At 26.2% G+C, this 22,314-nt stretch overlaps 1 protein-coding gene across 2 annotated transcripts in view; it reads right to left on the bottom strand.

Moving 5' to 3' along the window:
• LOC129988642 (zinc finger protein 37-like) overlaps window positions 1-22,314 on the bottom strand; it is a 37,642-nt gene that overhangs the window by 10,823 nt on the left and 4,505 nt on the right. The window contains exon 3 of one of the 2 annotated variants that reach the window (XM_056096943.1): window positions 7,112-11,677. The exons of the other annotated variant lie outside the window; for it this stretch is intronic. Within the exon in view, the coding sequence (XP_055952918.1) occupies window positions 8,401-11,169 (2,769 nt within the window). The 5' untranslated portion in view covers window positions 11,170-11,677 and the 3' untranslated portion in view covers window positions 7,112-8,400. Of the gene's footprint in view, window positions 1-7,111; window positions 11,678-22,314 lie in introns of those variants that run through there. 2 annotated transcript variants of the gene reach the window in all.

Raw genomic sequence — 22,314 nt, forward strand, 5'->3', positions numbered from 1 at the left:
TTTTATTGAATTATTATATATATATCACATAAAGTTCAAAATCATATTTTTTAAAACATATTAAGGGACACTTTCTTCTAGCATTCATAAACTACAGACTTTACTACCTTCCTCTTTTTAACTTTACGATATTTCAAATCCAGGCCTTCCCCCTTTAAACATTGCTGTCATATCATTAGGATTCAAAATTCAAATACTAGATTTTATATCATGGAGTAGAGGGACGAGACTCTTTATAACTTCATTGTGAGTTAGATGAAAATAATAGTTATTTAATTATATTCCACATTTCACAAGACAAAACAAACACGAACACGAAAAATATAATCTAATAATGACCCCCCCCAAGAGAGGTCATGGGAAATATACCTTGATGTTAATAAGGTAACGCCATCTGTCGTATCAAAGGAGAAGTTAGTAGAGTTATGTAACCGCTACAATGGCTCTTAAAATAACATAGGTTTGGATGATTATTGCACAATCTGCTGGAAAACAAACAAATATTTTCCAAAAAATTATAGTTATTTTCATATGCGCTAGTATTCCGCAAAGTGCAAATTCCGTCTTGTTAAAAGAAAATTTATTTAAGAGTTATCTAATTTTTGTAATTACTAGAATTCTATTTCTTAGAACAATTAATATTATTACAGTTTATGTGTGTTATTACATCCAAGAACTTAATTAAAGAATTTTTAAGTATCTTATATTAAAGATCCTTGTAAGTTGTCCTTCTTAAAATTAAAATTTAATTCCTAATGCCAATATTAACCTACAGACTTCATATTTTCCCACAGGCAAATTTATACTGTCAAGTTTCAGAATGAAAATTACAAACAATATTAACAAATATTCTCCAAATGGTGTGGCTAAGAATATCGTTTATCCGAAAACTTTACTGTTATAATTTATTAATTATTATTAATTAAGGCTGAGGATTCTGAAATTTCTGAAGTGAATATGGGAATTCGAAAATTGAACAGCATAAAATTATACTTATTTTTCTTTTTCTTACATACGAGTAGAAAATAATTATTTCAATAAAAAAAATGATATACCACGTTTCACATACATTAAAAAGTATAATATAATTTTTCCTATACCCATATAGAGTGCCCAGAAAAGTTGTTATTGTAAGTTTTAAAAATTCGCAATCACAAATTTTTAGAAGAATCTGAACAGGATTAGGATTGTATTCTTTTTAGTCCTTTTTAAAAACGTGGTACATTAAAAATATTTTTTTAATTTAAATAATTATTTTCTGTTTTTTAGTCTTTAGTGTGTGCAAAATTTTGAAATCGATTTTCAACTTTCCAACAAGCTAACTACTTGGCATGGCGCCATCTATTTGTAATGAGTTTTTAATCGATTTATAAATGTATACTGAACAGATAAACAAACGCAGATAGATACAGCCAAGAAATCAAATTAAAATGACACTGTCATCCAATTCTGCACTATGCTTAAAGTTTAAAGTCTCCAGCTCATTGGGAAGTTAGTTTAAAAGCAACTGCAAAATTTGCATTGAACAAACAGACAGAATAAAAAGCGAGTTAAAATAATAAATAAACGGAACTGGAGCTCGGCTACGAAGGCTAGTCTGTAATAAATGAAATTTTAAAAAATAATATAAAAAGAGACCACTGAATTTTAAGATATTACCATATTATGATGCTTTGATGTAATGGTTCAAATTTTGTTTATTTAATTTTTTTATTATTATTGTTTTGTTTTATACCGAGGTTTTACAACAGTCTCTTATTATTGACGGATTTGCAATTCATTTTTAGAACGGAATATTTCTTGGTCCTTTGAAGTAAATTAAATTCTTCCATTTATTTTTTGTATTTACGAATTACCGCTGGGAACAGCTAATTAGCAGATAGGAGACACGCAGTGACTAAAGGAGAACTCATTTCATTTGAAGAGTACACGCTGACAGAATGAATGCGTTCTGTTAAACATTCATATATTTGCAAATGTTTATTTCATTTAATTTCCTTTTACTTCTACTGAAAGATAAGCTAATGCATCAACTTGTGAATCAATAGAGCGTTTTTAATTTTTTTGAGACCTGAATTTTTCTCAAAACAATTTGCAATTAAAAATAAATTATGAATAATATTAATAATCTCAAAATTATATCTAACATTTTCAGAGATGCTTATGATGGGCACTGCATTATTCTTAACTTTTTCAGAGTATAAATATTATCATTTATTTAATTTTGCATTTGCTATTTAAATCCACCACCAATTTTATAGAATTTCTTTCCGAGTTTTAAATAAACGGTATTCTATCCTTAATAGAGATAACAATTTTTTGAAAAAATCACCGATTCTATTGCAAGCGCAATAAAAAACAGCATTCGTTCCGTTCCTCAAACAGAAAAATACACAGTCTTGAATACAGCACCTTTTTTTTCGGAGTTTTAAAAGTTTTTACGGCGAAAAAAATATAAAGTTTCTTTGCGAACTTAAAATTGGAATAAAAATAAAAAGATTATATACAAACTAAAATAATATATATACCATGCAACTTAATTTGATCTTAAATCAGTAAATAACATTTTTACATGTGTATTTATTTTAACTTGACAGTTTCATTGTTAAGCCGCATTTGAATAAATCTTTCTAAAAAAGAGTAGGAAATGCGGGAAAATAATTGAACTAATTTATTGAATTCGAAAATTAATTTTTGAAATTGAATCTTAAAAATTCAATTTATAATTAAAAATTAGTAATAGCTTATTCAAACCTAGGTTGTCAAAACTTATCTGCATCAAGTTGAAAATTTAATTACTTTTTTACTGACTAATAATTAAATTATTCAAAATTAATAAGAAAACATTAATTTAAGCCGTAAGGCATCGTTGCACAAAATAGAAGACTCAACTACACATCAAAAAGAAAAGTGCATGAGCTGACACAGATATCATTCAAGAAATTATTTATGAAAATAAATAAAAATATACATAAAAAAATAAGCAAGAATGGCTTTCTCGAGGCTCTCGCATATATTTTCATAATTACGAGTACTCAGATTTTTATTTTCAGAATATTTCACAAGACCGTTTTGTGCTCCACTGTATGGGGAAGAAAGACAATGGATGCATTTTATTAGGTAAAATGTATTAGATACATTTTATTAGACAATGGATACATTTTATTACTTATAATTTTATTAGGTATTTTTACCAAAACAGAAAACTGACCACTAAAAAAAAAAAAAAAAAATTTAGTAGCAAAGTCATATATCAAATTTCATCTTTCTAAATCATTATTGTTGTTGTTTTAAATTATCGTATTTAAGGGGACAGTGGACTTTGAAATTGCCAAAAATTGACTAAAATATGGAATTCCCCCCCCCCCATATATTAAGATTTTACTCATATTACTGAATCTAATACAAAAAACTGCTAATGTCTAAGTTAAATTATTGAAAAGTTATAAGCATTTAAAAAAATTTAAAGGGACACAAAATGTAAACAAAGAGCTGTCGTGATTTTTTTTTTACATTTTATTTTATTTTAGAATTAATAATTTTACATTTTCTTCACTGCTCGCCTTAGCTGTAACTGTTAACTGCACATTCTACTGTTTTGTTTACTTCTACCTGGTCTTTCACCGAGCGGGAATAACGTTATTTTTACCAATTAACTATTTTAAATTTCGAAATTTTTTCAACTTTATTTGTTAGCTACTGCTTGCTTTCCCATATTATTTACCTAATCAAGGTTGTTTTTTGAACTTCGGATTTGCAAACAATATTAATAATTGTTTCAGTTTTATTTACATATTTCGATAATGGATACTATCAACAGGCGTTATCGAAAACTGAAAGGCAGACCTTCTAAGAGAAAGCGAATGTGTTCCGCTAATATTTGCAAGAGATGGAATCAAAATGTTGTAGAGAATTCTGAAAATATAGTATCTGTGGAAAATTCTGTTACTATTGAAGAAGTATGTATAGATAAAAATAAGAAATCTTAGTGCTAGTGCTAAAAATAAGAAATCTAGTGTTAGTGCTAAAAAAATTAGGATTATTTCCATCAACTTCTTCGTCCACTAGTAATGTTACAGAAAAAAATTCCTATATTATGAAGAACAATGACATGTGGTCTTCTCTTTTATCAAATATAAAATGCAGTGAATGTGACATGTGCTCATTGGATGTTGAATATGGCTTTTCAACAAAAATAAAACTGAAATGTAAAAACTGCAATAAAATATTTAGCTCTATTTTTTTCTAATCCTTGAGAAAAAGACAGTAAATGCTTCAAGGTAAATAAAAAGCTTGTTGAAGCTTTTCTAAAAATTGGGAAAGGGCATGTGGATTTGGAAATTTTCTCCATGGCTATTGGTATACATACAATGGACAAAGAGACATTTTCAAAATGTTTGCACCAATTGTACGATGAAAAACAGACCTATAAAGATGACATTTTAGAAGTATCTAGGAAGACTGTTCGCAAAAAGCATCAGGAGCTATCATCTTCAGCTGAAGAAAATTTAGATGATGTGATTGACATAACAGTCTCATATGATGGGACATAGCAAAAGTGGGGGCATTCATCATTGTATGGAATTGGTATATTGTAGATATTTTAACGGGACTTATTATTGATTATGAAATAATTTCAAAGTATTGTCCAGAATTTTATTTGATATATTATTAAATATGTATCTTTAACAATGTTTTCCATTCAATTTATTCATTTACTAACAAATTATTTCAGTTTGGTTGAAATTGGACCAGCGGTTTAGTAGAATATATATTAAATACAATGACTTCTATTTATTATTGAGACTGATTCAGATCCAAAGCTGTTTTTAAAGACGAAAGCAGTTTAAATAAAAGTTTTTATCCACATTGCATATCAGAAATAGAGGATTTATCTTTAACAGCGATAATCGCATAATATAATTCTAATGATAACTGTTTTTACATTTCTGATCATAAAAATAAAATATTAACAATAGAGAAAATGCATTATCAATTTTCATAAATTAAGATAGATAGTAAGCTATTTGGCCTTGTTCGGAATGAAGAAAATTTCTTTTGCCGAAGTTTTTAGCATAAAAATGTTACATGATAAAAAGTACTTTCTTAACAAATGTCTTTGATATTAAATGATATTTATTTAGTAAACATTTTTAAGGAAAAGATGCTTGTATTGTAAAATTAACTGCATTATTTTTTTTTGCCTTTCTGTGAAGCATTTTTGCAAAACATTACATTTTATTGCTGAAGCCTTTGCATTCATTTTTCATTTGCAATTAAAGTAACCAGATTCAAAGGCCTGTAATATCATTTTTAAGCAAATTGTTCTTGAACTTTCCATTCTGATTGTCCATTGAATCATTTATTTCAATTATACATTTCAAAAATGCACTTTTATGCACCAAAACTTGAATCTTTCCTTCAAAATACTCCTTTACTTCCTTACTAAGACTAATTGTAATATTAAAAAAAATAATAAAATTGGAAGAATATATAAGATATATTTTACATCCAACAGTTACAATGCCACTATTTAAAGATTAAGATCATTGATGCTAATTAAGTAAAAATAATATTTCATATCTACTATCATCAGTGTTTCTACAGCAAAATTCTTTACAATCAGTACAAACATTAAAATTCAATCTTGCCGTTTAATGTTATATACCTTGTATTATCAAAATCCCCAGGTCCCGAACCAAAGTATCTAGATGTACACAAAAATATTCGTTTTGTGTGATCATTACATTGCTTAATATTAACAATTTCAAAGTAAAGAACTGACCAATCCTTTATTTTCAAATGAAACAAATAAGAATTACACTCTAAACATCACTTACTAGCACTGCACCATTAGAAAGAACAAGGTTGGAGGGAACCTTCTTTGACACAGGAGAAAAGTCTTTAGAAACTACTGAATATATCCAAAATTTCAAAACTTTTGCAATCAAACATGAAATGCAGACTATTTGCATTTGCAAGAAATAAAAATTCAACTCAGATCAAATAAAAAGGTTTTAATTTTCAAAAAACTCTACGATACAACTACACAAACAGTGAAGTTCTACTAAACATTAATACAAATAATGACCAATTAACATCAAACTCTACTAAACATTTATACAAATAATGAACATTTATTATCACAACATTGACAGATAAGAATAAATGACATGACGTTAAAAACAATTATTTAAGTTAAAATATTAACTTAATAAATAAATAAAAGTATAGATATGAAAAAAATTAAAAACAGCATTAAAAAGATGAGATGACTTGCATTTATTTACAGGAAAATATTTACAAATTTTATTTGTACAACACATTAATAAAATACAGTAAAATTCTACATAACTGTTATAATAAAAACAATTTGAACATTGGACTTTTTCATTTCAAGAGCTTTATCGTCACAGATATATCTAGCAATATTTCAATAAATTTAGTGCATTCAATTACAAAAAACTGAAATTTTTGTTAATTGTTTCAAATCCTTTTCTTAAAACACAGACATGAATTTTAACTTTCTGTTTGAAGAAGTTTAAACATTTTTTTAAAAAATATTAGAAGTAAAGAAATTTTTATATAGATTTTTCTTAAAATTTCTTTCAAATTGAGAAAATTTTGTAGTAATCCATTTTTTTTTTAACAATGCAAGATGGTAATAACTTTAAAAGATAAATAAATTTAAAAAAATAAAGAGAGAAATTTATGAAATTTACAAAACAAAAGCTTAAGAATTATAATCTAAACACCCAATATTTTATTTATAAGGCAGTTACTACTTTTTTTTTTGGGGGGGGGGCAAAGGAATATCTTATTATTTCTTTTTTACTTAAAAAATGTATGAATTCCTAAACTATTGCCATTTTGAAATTTCTTGTTTTGATTTATCTTTAAGGAAATGGAAGAAATTTGCAAGTAATATGTAGAAAATTTATTATAATGCTACTTTTTTTTTAATAAATATCAATAAAAAAGTATATTAAAAAAAATGCCAATTTTTTGCAAAAAAAAAAAAAAAAAAAAAAAAAAAAAAACAGGAATTTTATTTTATTTTAGTTAATTTCACCTTAGCCTTTTAAATATAATTAAAAGGACATTAGTGAAGATAGGTCAAGAAAACTTTTTAAAAGCAGCATTAAATATTATTTAATTATTTTTGTAATAGCTAAATTCTTAAATTTATTTAAATGAATATTTTTATTTCAAATAATTACTAAGTATTACAAAATTTTAACACATATTTTTGCTTTATTTCTAATACTTAATTTTAATAAATATATACATAGTGATGAACGTGAGCATGATAAAATGCAAGAAACACGAAAAACAGATCTCTATCAAGCTTCATGAAATGCCCATCTCTGTCAATATGAGCCACATGCCAAATGAAAGTTTTATTTAATTTGTTTACATGTTTGTTTCTAATTTCTCCCTGACTTAATTTTGTAATGTTATTTTTTAAATTTATTATATTAGCATACTAGAATATCCTATTATACTTTTCTGTTTTAAAATCTATTATATTAATAGTAAACTAAAAACATCAAATGTTAATATAATAAATTTAATTTTTAAAAGAAGTGGAAGTGCAAATATTTATACTTGTAACCTTCTGTCAAAATATGAAGAGTAATAATAAAATCAAATGAAGGGGAAAAAAGACTGAACATTTCAATTTCTTAAATTAAGAAAATTATGCAACTTTTTTTTTGCAAAATTTATTTGACATGATTTTTTAGTATTATATATATGATATAAGGTATACGGCTTCTGTAATGTAGTATATTTAGAAGAGAATTTTAAAAAAATATTCATTCATAGTTCACAACAAGAATAAAATGAAGCATTCAAACTGAAATTCAAAGGCAATATTTAGAAGGTAAAGATCCCAATAAACTGCAAATTGGCTTAACATAAAATATATTTCTTGGTTGGCAACAAATTTTAAGACATCTTGCTCAAAATGATATGCATGAATTTTCCTTAATTTTAATTTAATGGAAATTTAATGCATGCATTATTGAAGTAATTCTAGAATTATTTTTTATGCTGGAGAATTCAAATGTCATACTAGATTTCACTTTGAATCAAAATATTTTGAAAGTTTCAATAACTACAATTACAAATAAATAAGTGGATAAATAACAGAAAGCAGAAAATGAAAAAATTGTTTATCATTTACACACACAATATTTAAATAGTAGGTTTATTTATATATATATATATATATTTTAAAGCACTATTGTAGTTCTATGTGAAAAATGAGTCATTTTAAAATAAAAAGACTAATATAATAGAAAATGCATAAAGTGTGAAAATAATGCAGATAAAAAATATGCATTTTTTAAAAATTTATTCACACAGTTAAAAGAAATTAATGTTTTTAATGGAAATTTAACTGATAAATTTGTAGTGATAATTCATATGTTTTTGAAGCCCTTGTACAGTTACAAAAATTTTTTCACAAAAATCGCAGATATAACCTTTTTTTCTTTTCCCACAGCAGAGGTGATGATAAAGTTCATCATCACTAGAAATTGGCATGCGACATTGCACACATTTATAGTCAGAATGGCAAATTATGTTGCTATGATTATCTGCAGTTTCATTATTTTTCAAAGGTTTTTCAGTGGTACAATTATCTACCATTTTTTTTGGTTTTATGACACTTATTTCTGAAATATTCTCAACACTTGTAGAACTTTCCACTTCTAACTTGTTAAAACTTGAATCCGAGACAAAATTTTCATCAATTTCATATATGTTTATGACATTAGGCTCTGATCCAACAAGATTTTCAGATGGATTTTTTAAATCATGATGATGGAATGCATTCTTATTTTTAATTAAATATTCATTTAAATTTATTCTTTCCAAAGAAACAGAGCAATCAACAATTTCAAAATTATCCAAAGGATACTTAGGCAATATATCTGAAGATGTATGGCAAATTTGCCGATTTTCTTGGGAAACTGACACTTCATTAGAATTTCTACAAAAATTTTCATCCATATTTTCCATTAATTCGCAATTCCAATCTTCGCATTCTTCAATTTTTAAAAGCCATTGTCTCACATACTCGTATCTTTCTAAAAGCCACCTTTTTCTTTCCTTCTTTTGTCTTTTTGATAGCAATTTCCTTCTTCTCTTTTCACATTTCTTACAGCCATATCGCTTTCTGATATCTTCCAAATAAACAGAGCATGGCAAAATAGTTAAGTGTTTTTTTTTATATGATACTTTTGTAGTTTCATTAACTGCAGAAATATCTTCCTCTGTTTCTACATTTGGAATTTCATCAACTTTTATGGTTTCTTTGATTGCAGATACATTATCAACATTTGGAATTTCATCAACATTTATAGTTTCATTAATTGCAGAAACATCATCATCATCTATATTTACATTTTCATTAACCTTTGGTGAAGTAATAGTAGGATTTGAGTGCCTAACTTTTTTTGCTTCAAAAATGCAACTTTTACTTCCGTGTTTTACTACAGAATAAGAAGCATTTTCATGACAGAAAGAATTCATTACTATTGGATCTATAAATTCCATACTTTTATCAATAGGAAGTTTATAAACAGCAACATAGCAAGGCTTAATCAAGGGTATTATTTCCTTGATTTCTTGATTTAATACCTGTTCACCACTTACAGTAAATTCTGAAACAGTGCTTCTATTTGGAATTTTATCAATTTTTGCAAAAGAAATAGAATAATCAGCAGAATGAGAACAAGATTTTGTTTGTTTATTCAAAATTTCCATTTGCAAAATATTGCTGTTTGATACATCTTTTATGATAGTTGGGGGAATATTGTATTCATTAGTCCCTATAGCATCAGCATCTTCTACACATTTGTTATAATTACTTCTATGAGAATTCTTTTTACTTATCAGAGTACTAATATCATCTGGATATTTCTTTGTTGTTTCATTTAAATTTCTTTCAACTGTACATTCTTCTAGAATTTCAATTTCAGGGTCACTGTCATCAACAAGAACAATGTCAGCTTTTCCAATATTTGTAATATTAAGGTTCACCTTTTCATTAAATTCCTTATCAACTGGATAATTCTTTGTTGTTCCCTTTAGGTTTTTTTGGACTGCATGCTTTTTTTGTATCTCAATATTCACTTTGTTGTTTCCATCAAAAACATTTTCAAATTTTTCATTACTTTTTGTTTTAGGGCTTGAGACATTGTATAATTTATTTTTCAAAGGAAAATGCAAAACATTAGCTTGAATTATCTTGTCTTGTTTAGATTCTGCTGAAAATCTAGATAAAATCTTAGTTGTTGAATTCACAAGAGGAGGAACATTGCAGTTATTTTTTGGGTCAATTTTTCGAATTTTGCAATATTTATTTTCATGCTCTGAATATATTTCATTGGAAAAAGCGTCTCTGACATGCTTATTGTTAAAGTCTTTATGTGATGGAATTTTAATTTCCTTATCATTCCCTTCATATGACTGTTGGATATTTTCACTGAAATTTTGCTTTTTATCAGAATTTTCTTCAATATTTTTAAAATTTGAAAGATAAGAAATTTTGCATATTTTAGTACTTTGATTTTTTCCTTCATATAAGTCATCAATTAATTCTGTGGAAGCATCATTCACCATTCTTTGATTTTCTGCACTATATGAAAAAGAAACAACACGGTCTACTTTTTTTGCCTCTTTATATTTCCTTTTCTTGGCCTTTTTAGCATTTATTAAACTGAAAGTTTGGCATAATGTTTCAAACAGCAAGTCCATTCGTTTTTGAATGAATTCCTTATTTTCTTCAGATAAATTCAGATTTTCATTTTTAGTCATTGAATTGTTATGTTCAGACTTGTCAGATTTTTTGTTGACAACAGACTCTTTACTATTGTTCATTTCAGAAAGAGTAGGACAACAATTTGATAGTTTATTTCCATCATGACCCCACAGATTCAGTCTCCTAAGATGCACATAACAAGGTTTAATTAAATCATATGGATTGGGTAGTTCATTATGTTTAGTGTGTATTTCATTGAAATTACACTGGTTACTACGTTTTTTGCAGCACTTATTACAATCACAATCTCTAGAAATAATTTTAGAATCATATCTTTTCTTGGCCCTATGGCGAATGTTGTTAACAATAGGATGATTTTTTTCAGTCATGTTTTGCATGTTATTAATTTTCAGATAGCAAAATCTTGAACAGTATCAATAGCACACATTCAAACAAGGGCAAAACAGTTTACCTATGCACGACCCAGCTTATTTTTTAATAGAGTAGTTGATATAAAAGAAATAATTTTACCAATACAACTTATATAGATATATACAACATTTAAAAATGAATAGTCTTAAAAATTTTTTTAAATATTTTTTTCATCAGATCCAATATTTATATAAAGTTCATAAAACTGTCTTGAATTTGTGGAGATAACATTTTCAAGATTGAGAAAGGGAATGTACAGTCAAAAATTTATTTGAATAGACTTAGCTTACAAATTGTTCTTGCATATTTAATTTGCAGCACTAACTTTTAAACATGGCACCTTTGACCTTAGATAACAAATGGTAAAACAAAAACAGCAAGCCCTGTGATGATCCAATACAGAACAATAAATTAATATGAAGCCATGTTGAAAAATGTATTCATTTCATCCAAGAGCCACCATATAATCGAAACCTATAAAAACAAATAAATAAAATTCACAATTCAATAAATCAAAACAAAACAAAAAAAATTATTGAACAGAAATAATTCCAAATAAAATTTAATTAAAAATGGATTTAACAGTGGATGAAACAGGGTTGCTACTCAAATCTGGGGAAAAAAAAAAAAAATTCTCTGCGTTTTCCTTGTATGTATATTCAAGATATGAGGAAATACGCAAATAGCACTACATGCTAGTATAATGCAATACGGTTTTGAGGAATGAAAAAAACATAGAAAGGCAGCAACATTGTAACATTATTCAAAATAATAGCATATTAAAAGGTTTATATATTCATACAAAAAAAAATTTATTATCTAGAATTTAGTAAGACAAAATTCATATATTAAAGGAGAGGATATATTACTTTATTGTTGTTTAATTGTAAGTTACACAAAATTAAAGACTTGGGTGAGATAAAACAAAACATTTTTGTTATCATGATACAAATAATTTAATGATCCCTCAACAAAAACAAAACAATAAAAAGCAAGATTACTTTTATTTATTAATTTTCATCAATTTATGTATTTGGGGATGAATTTCTGTAGATATTTCAGCCATCAATTTCATGGAGCTAATCCTTAACAAATAAGATACAACATTTTTTTGTACAGTCTAATGTACATTTTTCAACTATTTCACTTTCAATGAAAATATTTCTTATATATCATTGAATGCATTCAAACTTGAATATGACACAACAAGTTTTAATGTCCCTAAAAATTTAATTCAAGAACAATAATTTAAAGCAGAAAAGTTAAAAATTATTATTTTGGAGTTTATTATTTTTATTTTTATAGTTTATTTTGGAACATTAAATTTCACGTTTTTGGATTTGACAAGTCTTTTCCTGTATTCCTTTTATCTAAAATCAATGATAAGACTTTTGAAATGGCACACAGTCTTCTATGTTTTTCTCTTTTGGTATTACAATTGCCAGTACCTGTTTTCCATATTACTTAGGCTTATTATCTTCTTACAAAACGGGCAGTACACAACAAATGGATTTGCGAAACTTCTTGAACACATTCAGCAAAATCAGGATTGTTTTTTTTATATCCATTTAATTCGTATTAAATACGGATTTTGAGCAGCTCATTGTTTAAAAAAATTTTCTAATGTAAATGTAATTCCGCCAGAGATATGTATTCTTCCATGGAGTGACAGAAGTCTAATGTGTGATCATTAGCTGCAATTAGAGAATCTTGTGGAATAAGAACAACTGTCTAGCAAATCAACTGTGCAGAATGGACTGATCTATATATAAAAAAAAGAGGTGAGAGTAGAAAAGGGGCGAGTTTCACAATCATGAATGATATTGTTTTATTTTTAGATCTTTTATTCTTGCAATCTTTAGAGATCAGCATTTTTTAGATGGAAAAAAAAATAATAACAAAGAAATTTAAAATTCCCTTTAATTTTCTGGGATTTTTTTTATAAACAATTTTCACATTTCCATGCATTTTCCCAGTTTTTATAGACGATTTTTAAATTCCCTGTGTTTTTCTGGCTTCCCCGGTGGAGTGGCAACACTGATGATAGGAATAATTATTCAGCATTTTAATCCAAAAATTGACCAATGGAAAAATATATTCAAGTAAAAAAAAAAGTTGGTAAAAATCGAACACTGTAGTGCTGCTGGGGGAAAAAATGGGGATTCTCCTTATATATATATATATATATATATATATATATATATATATATATATATATATATATATAAAATAATAATAATTATAAAAAATTTTCAAAAAATTACTTCAAAGGCAGCCTTTTCCTCCTATGAATGGCAACTAAAAAAATGTTTCACAGAATTAGGCAAGTCTTTGTGTTAAATTATGAATGTGTGAATTTCAGAATTAAAATTTCTATCAAACTAAAATCCCTAAAATAAGATTTTTTCTCTTCAGTGATGATCGATAATTTCTGAACTAACTCAATTATTGCATTATATTCAGATAAATTGTTCGACTGAGCATATCAAAGATACATTACAATCACAATGATAATTATTTTAAAACACTAATACTATTTCCTGAAAGTGATGATCTAAGTTTCCTATATAATGAACGTTAAGAATTTCATTTCTAAACTTCGAATAATAACATTTTAAAATTACTCTTGTACATTATTACAAAAATGCTAACAATTCAAAGAAAGAATTTTCAAAAATTTTAAGCAATTACAGCTTTAAACACTTTCTAAAAATCAGCGTTATGTTTTATATATTTATAAAAAGAATTCAAAGGACCATTGTAATTACATAAATTACCAACGTTGTATAATCATCAGAAAACAGCATACTAACTGCTATAAAAAACTAATCACTGCTGTAGAAATCTAATCACAAGAATCAGCAATTTATTTCCATAACTGTTTTTTCTTGCAAATTCAGACAAAAGGGAGGAGCAAGTTTGAACTATGGGATCATAATCATTTTTTAAATCTAAATTTATTAACTTTTGTTCAAGTACTCATCTCAACAAATACAATGCTTTTACAAATATTAACTGCAAATCTGAAACATATAATAAAAAATTTTATATTTTGCATAATTAGAGATTAAAAATGAATTTTAAGTCTTCAGGAATTTCAATTACTGTCCTAAAATAATATAATTTCACAAAATCTAGAATTAACAACAAACAAATGAGAGGTATTAACAAAAATCAATTAATTACTTGATCTTTTTGCACAAAATTTCTTACAGATCTTAATTCAGTATACTAATGAGAAACTTTTTTAGATGTTCCTTATTTGTCAATATGTAAATAAAAACATTCAAGAATAGGAAATATAAGGTTCATTATATAGACTTTTCTAAAGACTTAAAGCTTTTATTACAACTTAAGCATTTGCTTTAGTACCTTGATTTTGCAGAGCATTTAATAATTTAACATTTAACTTTGTTAGTGTCTAATGTTTACTTTTTTGGGGTGTGTAGGAAGAAACAGTTCTAAAAATGAAGCAATTTTTACACACCTAAGTAAAGAAAAGAAAAAAACTTTGTACATGCAAGCACAGATCAAGCTGCATATTTTCTAAACGTAAGACATCTACTATTGCTTAATAATGCAGTTTTTATTGGAAATAATTTTTAATTACTTTAAACATGTATTTTTTTTATAAATTTAATATTTATTTTTCATAATTCACAAAGCCTTCCATTTTAAAACAAAGGGTCTTTTTGGTTTGAAAACAATTTCAATTAATAATGCAAACTATCTTCACCAAAAAAATTAAGCCAATTTATATAATATAAACAATTAAAAAAATCCGATCTTTTTCTACTTTTTTAAAACTAAATTACCAGTTAATTTGATGGGTGCATCATTACTGAAAACATTGACACTAATGCTCATTATAGGCAGTCTTACAAAGCTAAGAACTAAAGTCAGACAGAATGACTACCATCATAAGATTTGACAAAAATGCTTTGTAATTGATGATAGAGCAACACCATGACGATAGAATAAATTTAATTTATAACAATTTTTATTGTAATGTGTCAAAAATTTAATTTTTAATACAATTCTTAAAACTAAAAAAAATGCATCCATTTAAATAAAAAGGTATAATTGAAAAGTTGCTTTTCCTTTTGATTTTACGACAGTGTTAATTTTTGCTCAATAATATATTTTGATGCTGTGATGGAAAACATTAAAATATTTTTTTTATTTTTAAATAAAACTTTTTTAATGCTGTGCATTTATTTGTTCAAGACAAATCTCACTATCTATAAAGAGATTTTACCTATTAATTACTTGATCTTTTCCCACAAAATTTCTTAATAATTTATGACAAGGACATATCATATTAACAATTAAATAAAAATAATAGAAAAGATTTTATACAAAAGTGATGTTGTACTTCATTGCATAAAAATTCAATGAGAGATAGAAATGAAAATGGATGGCAAAAATTATACATTGAATATAAACTTTTTCCATACAGAAAGCTGTTTGTAATAATATAAATATTTAACATGTTAATAATTCCCAAATTATATAAGTGTTTAATAAAAATTGTAGAGCCCAAAAATTATATTTTTGGAAGTTAATACTGAGAATATAAAAAAATTTATAAAAATTTCTGAAACATTTTTTTTTGTTACATTTTAACTGCATTCAATAAAATTACAAATTAGTTTGATTACTCCACATTATATTTATGATTAGAAAGAACCATAATCTATTACACAATGTCAATATATATGTATTTCATGTACAACAAAATTAATAAAATGTTTCACTGTAATCCCAAAAAATCCTGTTTTTTCAAATGGAAATTAAACTTATAATATTATAAAGCTCTTTTTTTTTCTATCAGCTTCATTATTTCCTTTTTATTATTTTACATAAATAGGACCTTTAGTTTCTTGTAAAAACTTTCATCCATTATTTATAAAAGTGTTTAAAAGTGGCAGATGAATCATTTGTCTTTAAATTTTATGCACAGATGAGTGTAATGGAGATTCAACATGCCATTAAAGCTTAAATTTCCAGATTTAAAGTTATTGTTTTAATATATATATATTATGAAATTTACAGAATTCTGAAGAAAAAAATGCACCCCCCAAAAAGTTACAAATTAAAAGAAAACTAATTTAAAAAATTAAGAATTCAAACTTCAAACATTCTAATTTTTTTAAATCCCTTCCAAATTTTTTGAAGTTATAAGTGGTACAATTTCTCCAGATTTAAAATTAGAGCAGTCAAGATACCACTTTTATTGCTCAATTTTCCCTTAGAAATATTTCTGATACCCAGAAGAAAAAAATTCAATGTATGAGGAAATAAAAATAAAAAAAAAAAACTGTTTCTACTGAAATTCCATTTCAATGCATAATGTAATTTACTGAATTCTGACCAAGTAACAAAGAAAAAATTAAAAAATTTACAAATTAAAACTAAAATTGCATTTTCAAGCACTCTAATCTCTTTCAAAACCCCCAAATTTAAGATAAGAACCATGAAGATACAATTTTTTAAGAATTATCAATTAACTGTTTTTTTTTTTTTTTTTTTTGCAGATTTAAAGTGAAATACTTTTCCTCTCCTGATCAATTATTAGCTGAGTGCGCCAAATGATTTTCCAACATTGACTTGGAAAAGGGCCAAAAGAGAATTAAAGTTAATATTAAAAAAATAATATCATACATAAATGATATGTCTTTATAAATCATAAAGCTGAATTTTATTAAAATTTTCTCAATATCACAATTTATTTAGAAAAAAACTGTGCACTTTGTTTCTATGCTTTTAATAAGGATTACGTCACATTACTTATTTCATTTTTAAAGAATAATAACTAGTGGCAACTCCTAAAATTTAATGTTTTATCTACAACAAATTTATTAGAGTTAAATCTTTTACCCTCTCAAAAACTTGCACTTGCACCTTGAAATCTCAAGGTGCAAAGTTTGAAATCCAAAACAGTACAGAATAAAGACAAATGTAGAAAATATTTATTTCTCCCTATTTGCAATTAAGTGTTCATTTACATCTTGTATGTGTGTGTGTGAGGGGGGGGGGGTAGACGTGCATATTTATATTCTAACCTCAAATCCTTGTTGATCATACTGAATGCCAATTATGACAACGTTTATAATTTCAGTAAAAGATTTTCTAGAATCTTCATTTTTAACCAAAGTATATCATGTGAAAGTAAAAAAAATGCATAACAAATTACAATGCCTTGATACTTTCCAAAAGAAAATCATTGCGATATAAAAATAGTAAATAAAGATAAATTTAAACTGGAATTGTGACACTACAGTTATATGACAATCATAATTTGGAATATCATCTGACAGTACATAATTCTAAGTTGTATTATTACATTCTTTTTAATTTTGCAAGAAGCACACAAAATTAAGTTAGCAAGACATATTCGGTGTTTTACAAGGATATGATTTGTTTCCAACATATGTTGAAAATATTTTAACCAATCAAAGAATATTTAACCAAAATATTTTATACCCTTAAAGAAATGTCTTTGGCGGAAATTAAGCATAACCATAAGTTCTCCTCATTACACTATCAGACTAGCGTAATAAAAATCTGAATGAAATAACTTTACTACTTTAATGTAATATATTGTGTATATTGTTTAATGTAATATGATGTTAAATTGATAAAAACAATAATTAAAATATTAATAGAATAAAATGAAACATCTCAGAAAATTTTACAGTCATTATATATTACTATATTTAAATATATTTTAATGTTTATCCAAAAAAATTTTAATAAATATGCACTGTTTTTATATTTATTATTTTTCGAAAGCTACTTACAGATATGAAATTTTACATTACACTTCTTTATCTCTTTTATTAAAATATAATTTTAAAGAATTTCATGGAAATTTATGCTTAGAATTAATTTAAACATTAACAAGTAAACAGAATTCAATGTGCTCTTATTTTTATTATTATTTTTCAATACTGAAGTAATTGCTGATCCGATTTAAAAAAGCTAAATAAAAAAGAAATTTAAAATAACTTTTCAATTCAGAACTTCTATGCAGTATTGAGTTTTTCATGTTTTTATTATATCAGACGAAATAACCATAAGAAAATTTCAAAATGATGAATATAGGATAAAATAATACAATTAAAGCAAAATTGTTAACAACAATATTTAAAAGTTAATCGCAATCCTGTCCACACATACACACAGTTCCAAACTATATATTTTTGAAAATACATTGAAATATTTTAGATTGTTGCTACATATCGAAGGCAACAGCTCAATGATATCTACAATCTTCCAAACCAACACTAGTTTACAACATTTGAACAATAACTGATTATAATGAGGAATCCATATACACCATAGTCTTTCACAGAATTGAGGTTTAAATTCTGATCAAAAGGCTAGAGATATACATATGTAGAATAAAAAGAATAAAATATGATATAACATTTTCAAAACTGAAGCAAAATATCTTCACAAAATACAAAGGTCGTTTAGAAAATAAAGAACCTTTGTACACTTCACCCAGTGTTTTTGTTGCACACTACACAAGCAGAATTTTGTTGCAGAATGCTCATGTATCTGTCTTCTGTAATCTTCCAAAATGAGCACTCATTTTGTGAAAGCAAAAACTGTTCAGCGTATCAAAATTTATAGGCAAATAAAGGATGGTTATGGTGATAGTGCAGTGAATTAGATTTTCATTAAAAAATAGAGTTTAATATTTAATTAAGAATTAGTATGCACAGCTACTAAGAGCGGAAGGTCACAATTCATGATGGATGAGTTGAAAGTACAACTGAAGGCAAAATTCAGGAAAAACAGCATTTCACTTTAAGAACATTACATGAATTACAAATTTTAAAAATACTCCTATGTGAAACAGCAACAAAGCACCATGGCTATAAAAAAAACATGTGCTTTGTGGGTACTTATGATGTCTGCAAGTCAATACAGATGGAAGTAGCCCTCACATTTTTAACTCAATATTAAAATGATGATGATAAATTTGTCAAACCTATTGTAATAGAAAATTAAACTTAGGTTTCTTACAAAATTCCAGAAAACAAAGGTCAATCCATGGAGGGACATCATATAAACTTACCCTCAAAACCAAAAGAAAAATCAAACCTCGACACCAGAAAAGTGACAGTTTTTTTTTAAAGGATTAATTGAAATAAAATTGCAATACACTAAGAGGCCTATTGTAAAACTCTGTAAAAACTTCAGTATGGCGTCCAAAACAAGAGATATGGAATGTTGTCAATGAAAGTGGTTATTATTCACTGCAATATATCAAACATCAACAAGAACACAGCAGGATTGAAACACAAATCTGGGGGGGAAAATGCCATGTGTTTTTCCCTGTAAATATATGTAATAAGAGGAAAGAAAAAGCAAATATAAGAAAAAGCAATAAGAGGAAAGAATAAGAAAAAGCAAGGAAAAGAAGCAATAATTTAAGATTCTAAATAACAGCATATAAAAAGAAGATATATTACATATAGAAAAAAAAATTCTACTTATTTTCTAGAATTTAGCAAGACAAAATTTACAAATTGAGGGAGATATATAGATAATCTCAAGCTTTTAAATTGTAATTCACACAAAATTAAAAACTCAGGTGAAATAAAATACAAAATAAAATTTTTACTATCATGATACAAATCATTTAATGATTATTTAACACGAAAAATTACACAACTAGATTATTTTATTTTTACTAATTCATATATGTGAACATCAATTTCTATAGATTTATTTCAGTCATCACTTTAATATCCCCCCACTTTTACAACAATTTCATTGATTTATATTTGTAGAACTCTTCTTCCTTTCCCTGAACTTCTTATTCTTTTCCTTGAACTTTTTTTCTGTATTTTTAAAGCTTTATAGTATCTTGCAATCAGAACACTTAAAACACCTCCATAAAATTTTAAGACATCACACACAGTTCTTAGGCCAATTAACAAATTTTTTTTCAAATTTTCAACTAGCATATCCTTGTTGATACTAAATCAACTCTCCACGGCTACATTGCCATGCGACAACATAAGAATAATTCTTCCAACTTTCTCTAAAATTAAGAAATCCTTTTGAGTTAAAAATATTGGAATAGAAATCACCTAAATGAATTTTTTTCACTTAATTAATCAAACTGTTTTTTGTATTCACTTCTCAATTTTTTTCAAAAAAAATTCAAATTGGATATTTGTACATTCTAAACAAATAAGTTGATACAAATCAACTATTTGTTTTGCACATAATGCATTATTCTTCGGTAAATGTGGATTTAAACAAAATGTAATTTTTAACACAATGAAATTTTTGCACATGCATTCAAATATTTCTTCTACAGTTTTCTTCTCAAATATCAAACACTCTGCTAAAAGAGCTCCACTAGTAATCAAATAACGTGTAATATACAATATCAATATTTTTATTTCTCTCAATCTAAGACTTTTAGGAACATCAAACTCTATCTGTAATAAACTCTACAAGATGTCTAATGTTTTTGTTTCTTCGATTGTGCTACTTCTGAAAATATTTTTTCATTAACAGCTTAACAAGAATGAAAAGATTTCATATAAAAAAAGCACTGCTATTTCAAATAGTAATCTTTTTAGAATCTCAGAATCTTATCTTAATCTTTTCATTGAATAATATTAGCAATGTAAAGGAAGAAGTTAATATCAGACATAATCAATTTATCTTGACAAGCATTTATAATATCTCTTGCGGCAGATCCATGTAAAGTTTGAAAATTGTATCTTTACTTAAAACAAAACTAACGAAAATTCAGAATCTGTAGCTTCTATATATATTTATATACTGCTCTTAGAGTAGCATCTGCATTCTATCCAATAGATTTATGTCCATACTGAAATTCTCCATGGACTATATGTAATCCATAAGTAACAAAATCTAAAATTTTAGTCATTTTTGCATGAAAGATCTTCTTTAACATGTTTTTATAATTTTCAATTTATATTTGATTAATCCATATTAAATTGTAAAAGTGACTTTATGTTTGAACTTAATATAATTTCTTTAAAATTTTCAAACTGTTCTTAAACAATAGTATTCATTAAAAAAACTGAATTCCAATATTTTGTGGAGAGCATTACTTAATTCATATTAATATCATATAATGAAATTCATTTGGCATTTTTGTGAAGCCCTGTTCAAGGCTTCATCAAAGCATATTACATTTTTTTTTTGTTTAAAGATTTTTAAAGCAATTGTTGGAAAAATGGAGCCAATCCATAACAAATAATATATGACATTTTTGAACAACCTCATATATATTTTCTGGCTATTTCTCTATTAGTGAACATGTGAAAATATTTCCAACATGTCATTAAATACATTAAAGAACAAATGAGACAACAAGTTCTGATACCCATAAAATTTAAGACCAAACCACATCTATCTGTAAAGAAGTCATTGTCGACTGCAGATAACGACACGTACCACATCATAGGAGCCGCATCTCCTACGATGATTAATATTTCATTTTTGGAATTATGGCTACAATCTTTTATTCTCGCAAAGTTTAGAGATCAGCATTTTATAGATGGGGAAAAAAGAACTAAGAAACTTAAAATTCCGTGCACTTTCCTGATTTTTATCAGAATTTTAAAGTGTCCTTTTTCTTAGATGACTTTTAAATTCCCTGCACTTTTCTGGTTTTTCTGATGACATGACAACCCTGTTCAACTTCTAAAGTGAGAAATTTTGGGATATACTTCTTACAGTTCAGACTTGGCCTCAAATGATTTCTACTTATTCCAAAGACTAATGAAATATTTAGGCAGAAACAGTTCACAAATGATGAAGATCTTAAACATGACGTGATATCTGCACTTAAATCCTTGGCAACAAAAAGGTATAACATCACAATTGAAAAATTGGTCCCAGATTACAATAAATGCCTTAACATCAATGGCAAGAACAATGAAATTAGAGTAAAGTAATTACTTAGTAAATAAAAGTGTGATATTGATAACTTTCATTTTTATTTAGCTATGCCAAAAATTTTTTACTTTCTGGACAATCCTTGTATATAAATAAACTTTAAGTAGCTGAGCAACAAACACAACTTTTCAATATTAACACATCTACAG

Source organism: Argiope bruennichi, chromosome 1 (assembly GCF_947563725.1).
Source record: "Argiope bruennichi chromosome 1, qqArgBrue1.1, whole genome shotgun sequence".
Classification (NCBI taxonomy): domain Eukaryota; kingdom Metazoa; phylum Arthropoda; class Arachnida; order Araneae; family Araneidae; genus Argiope; species Argiope bruennichi.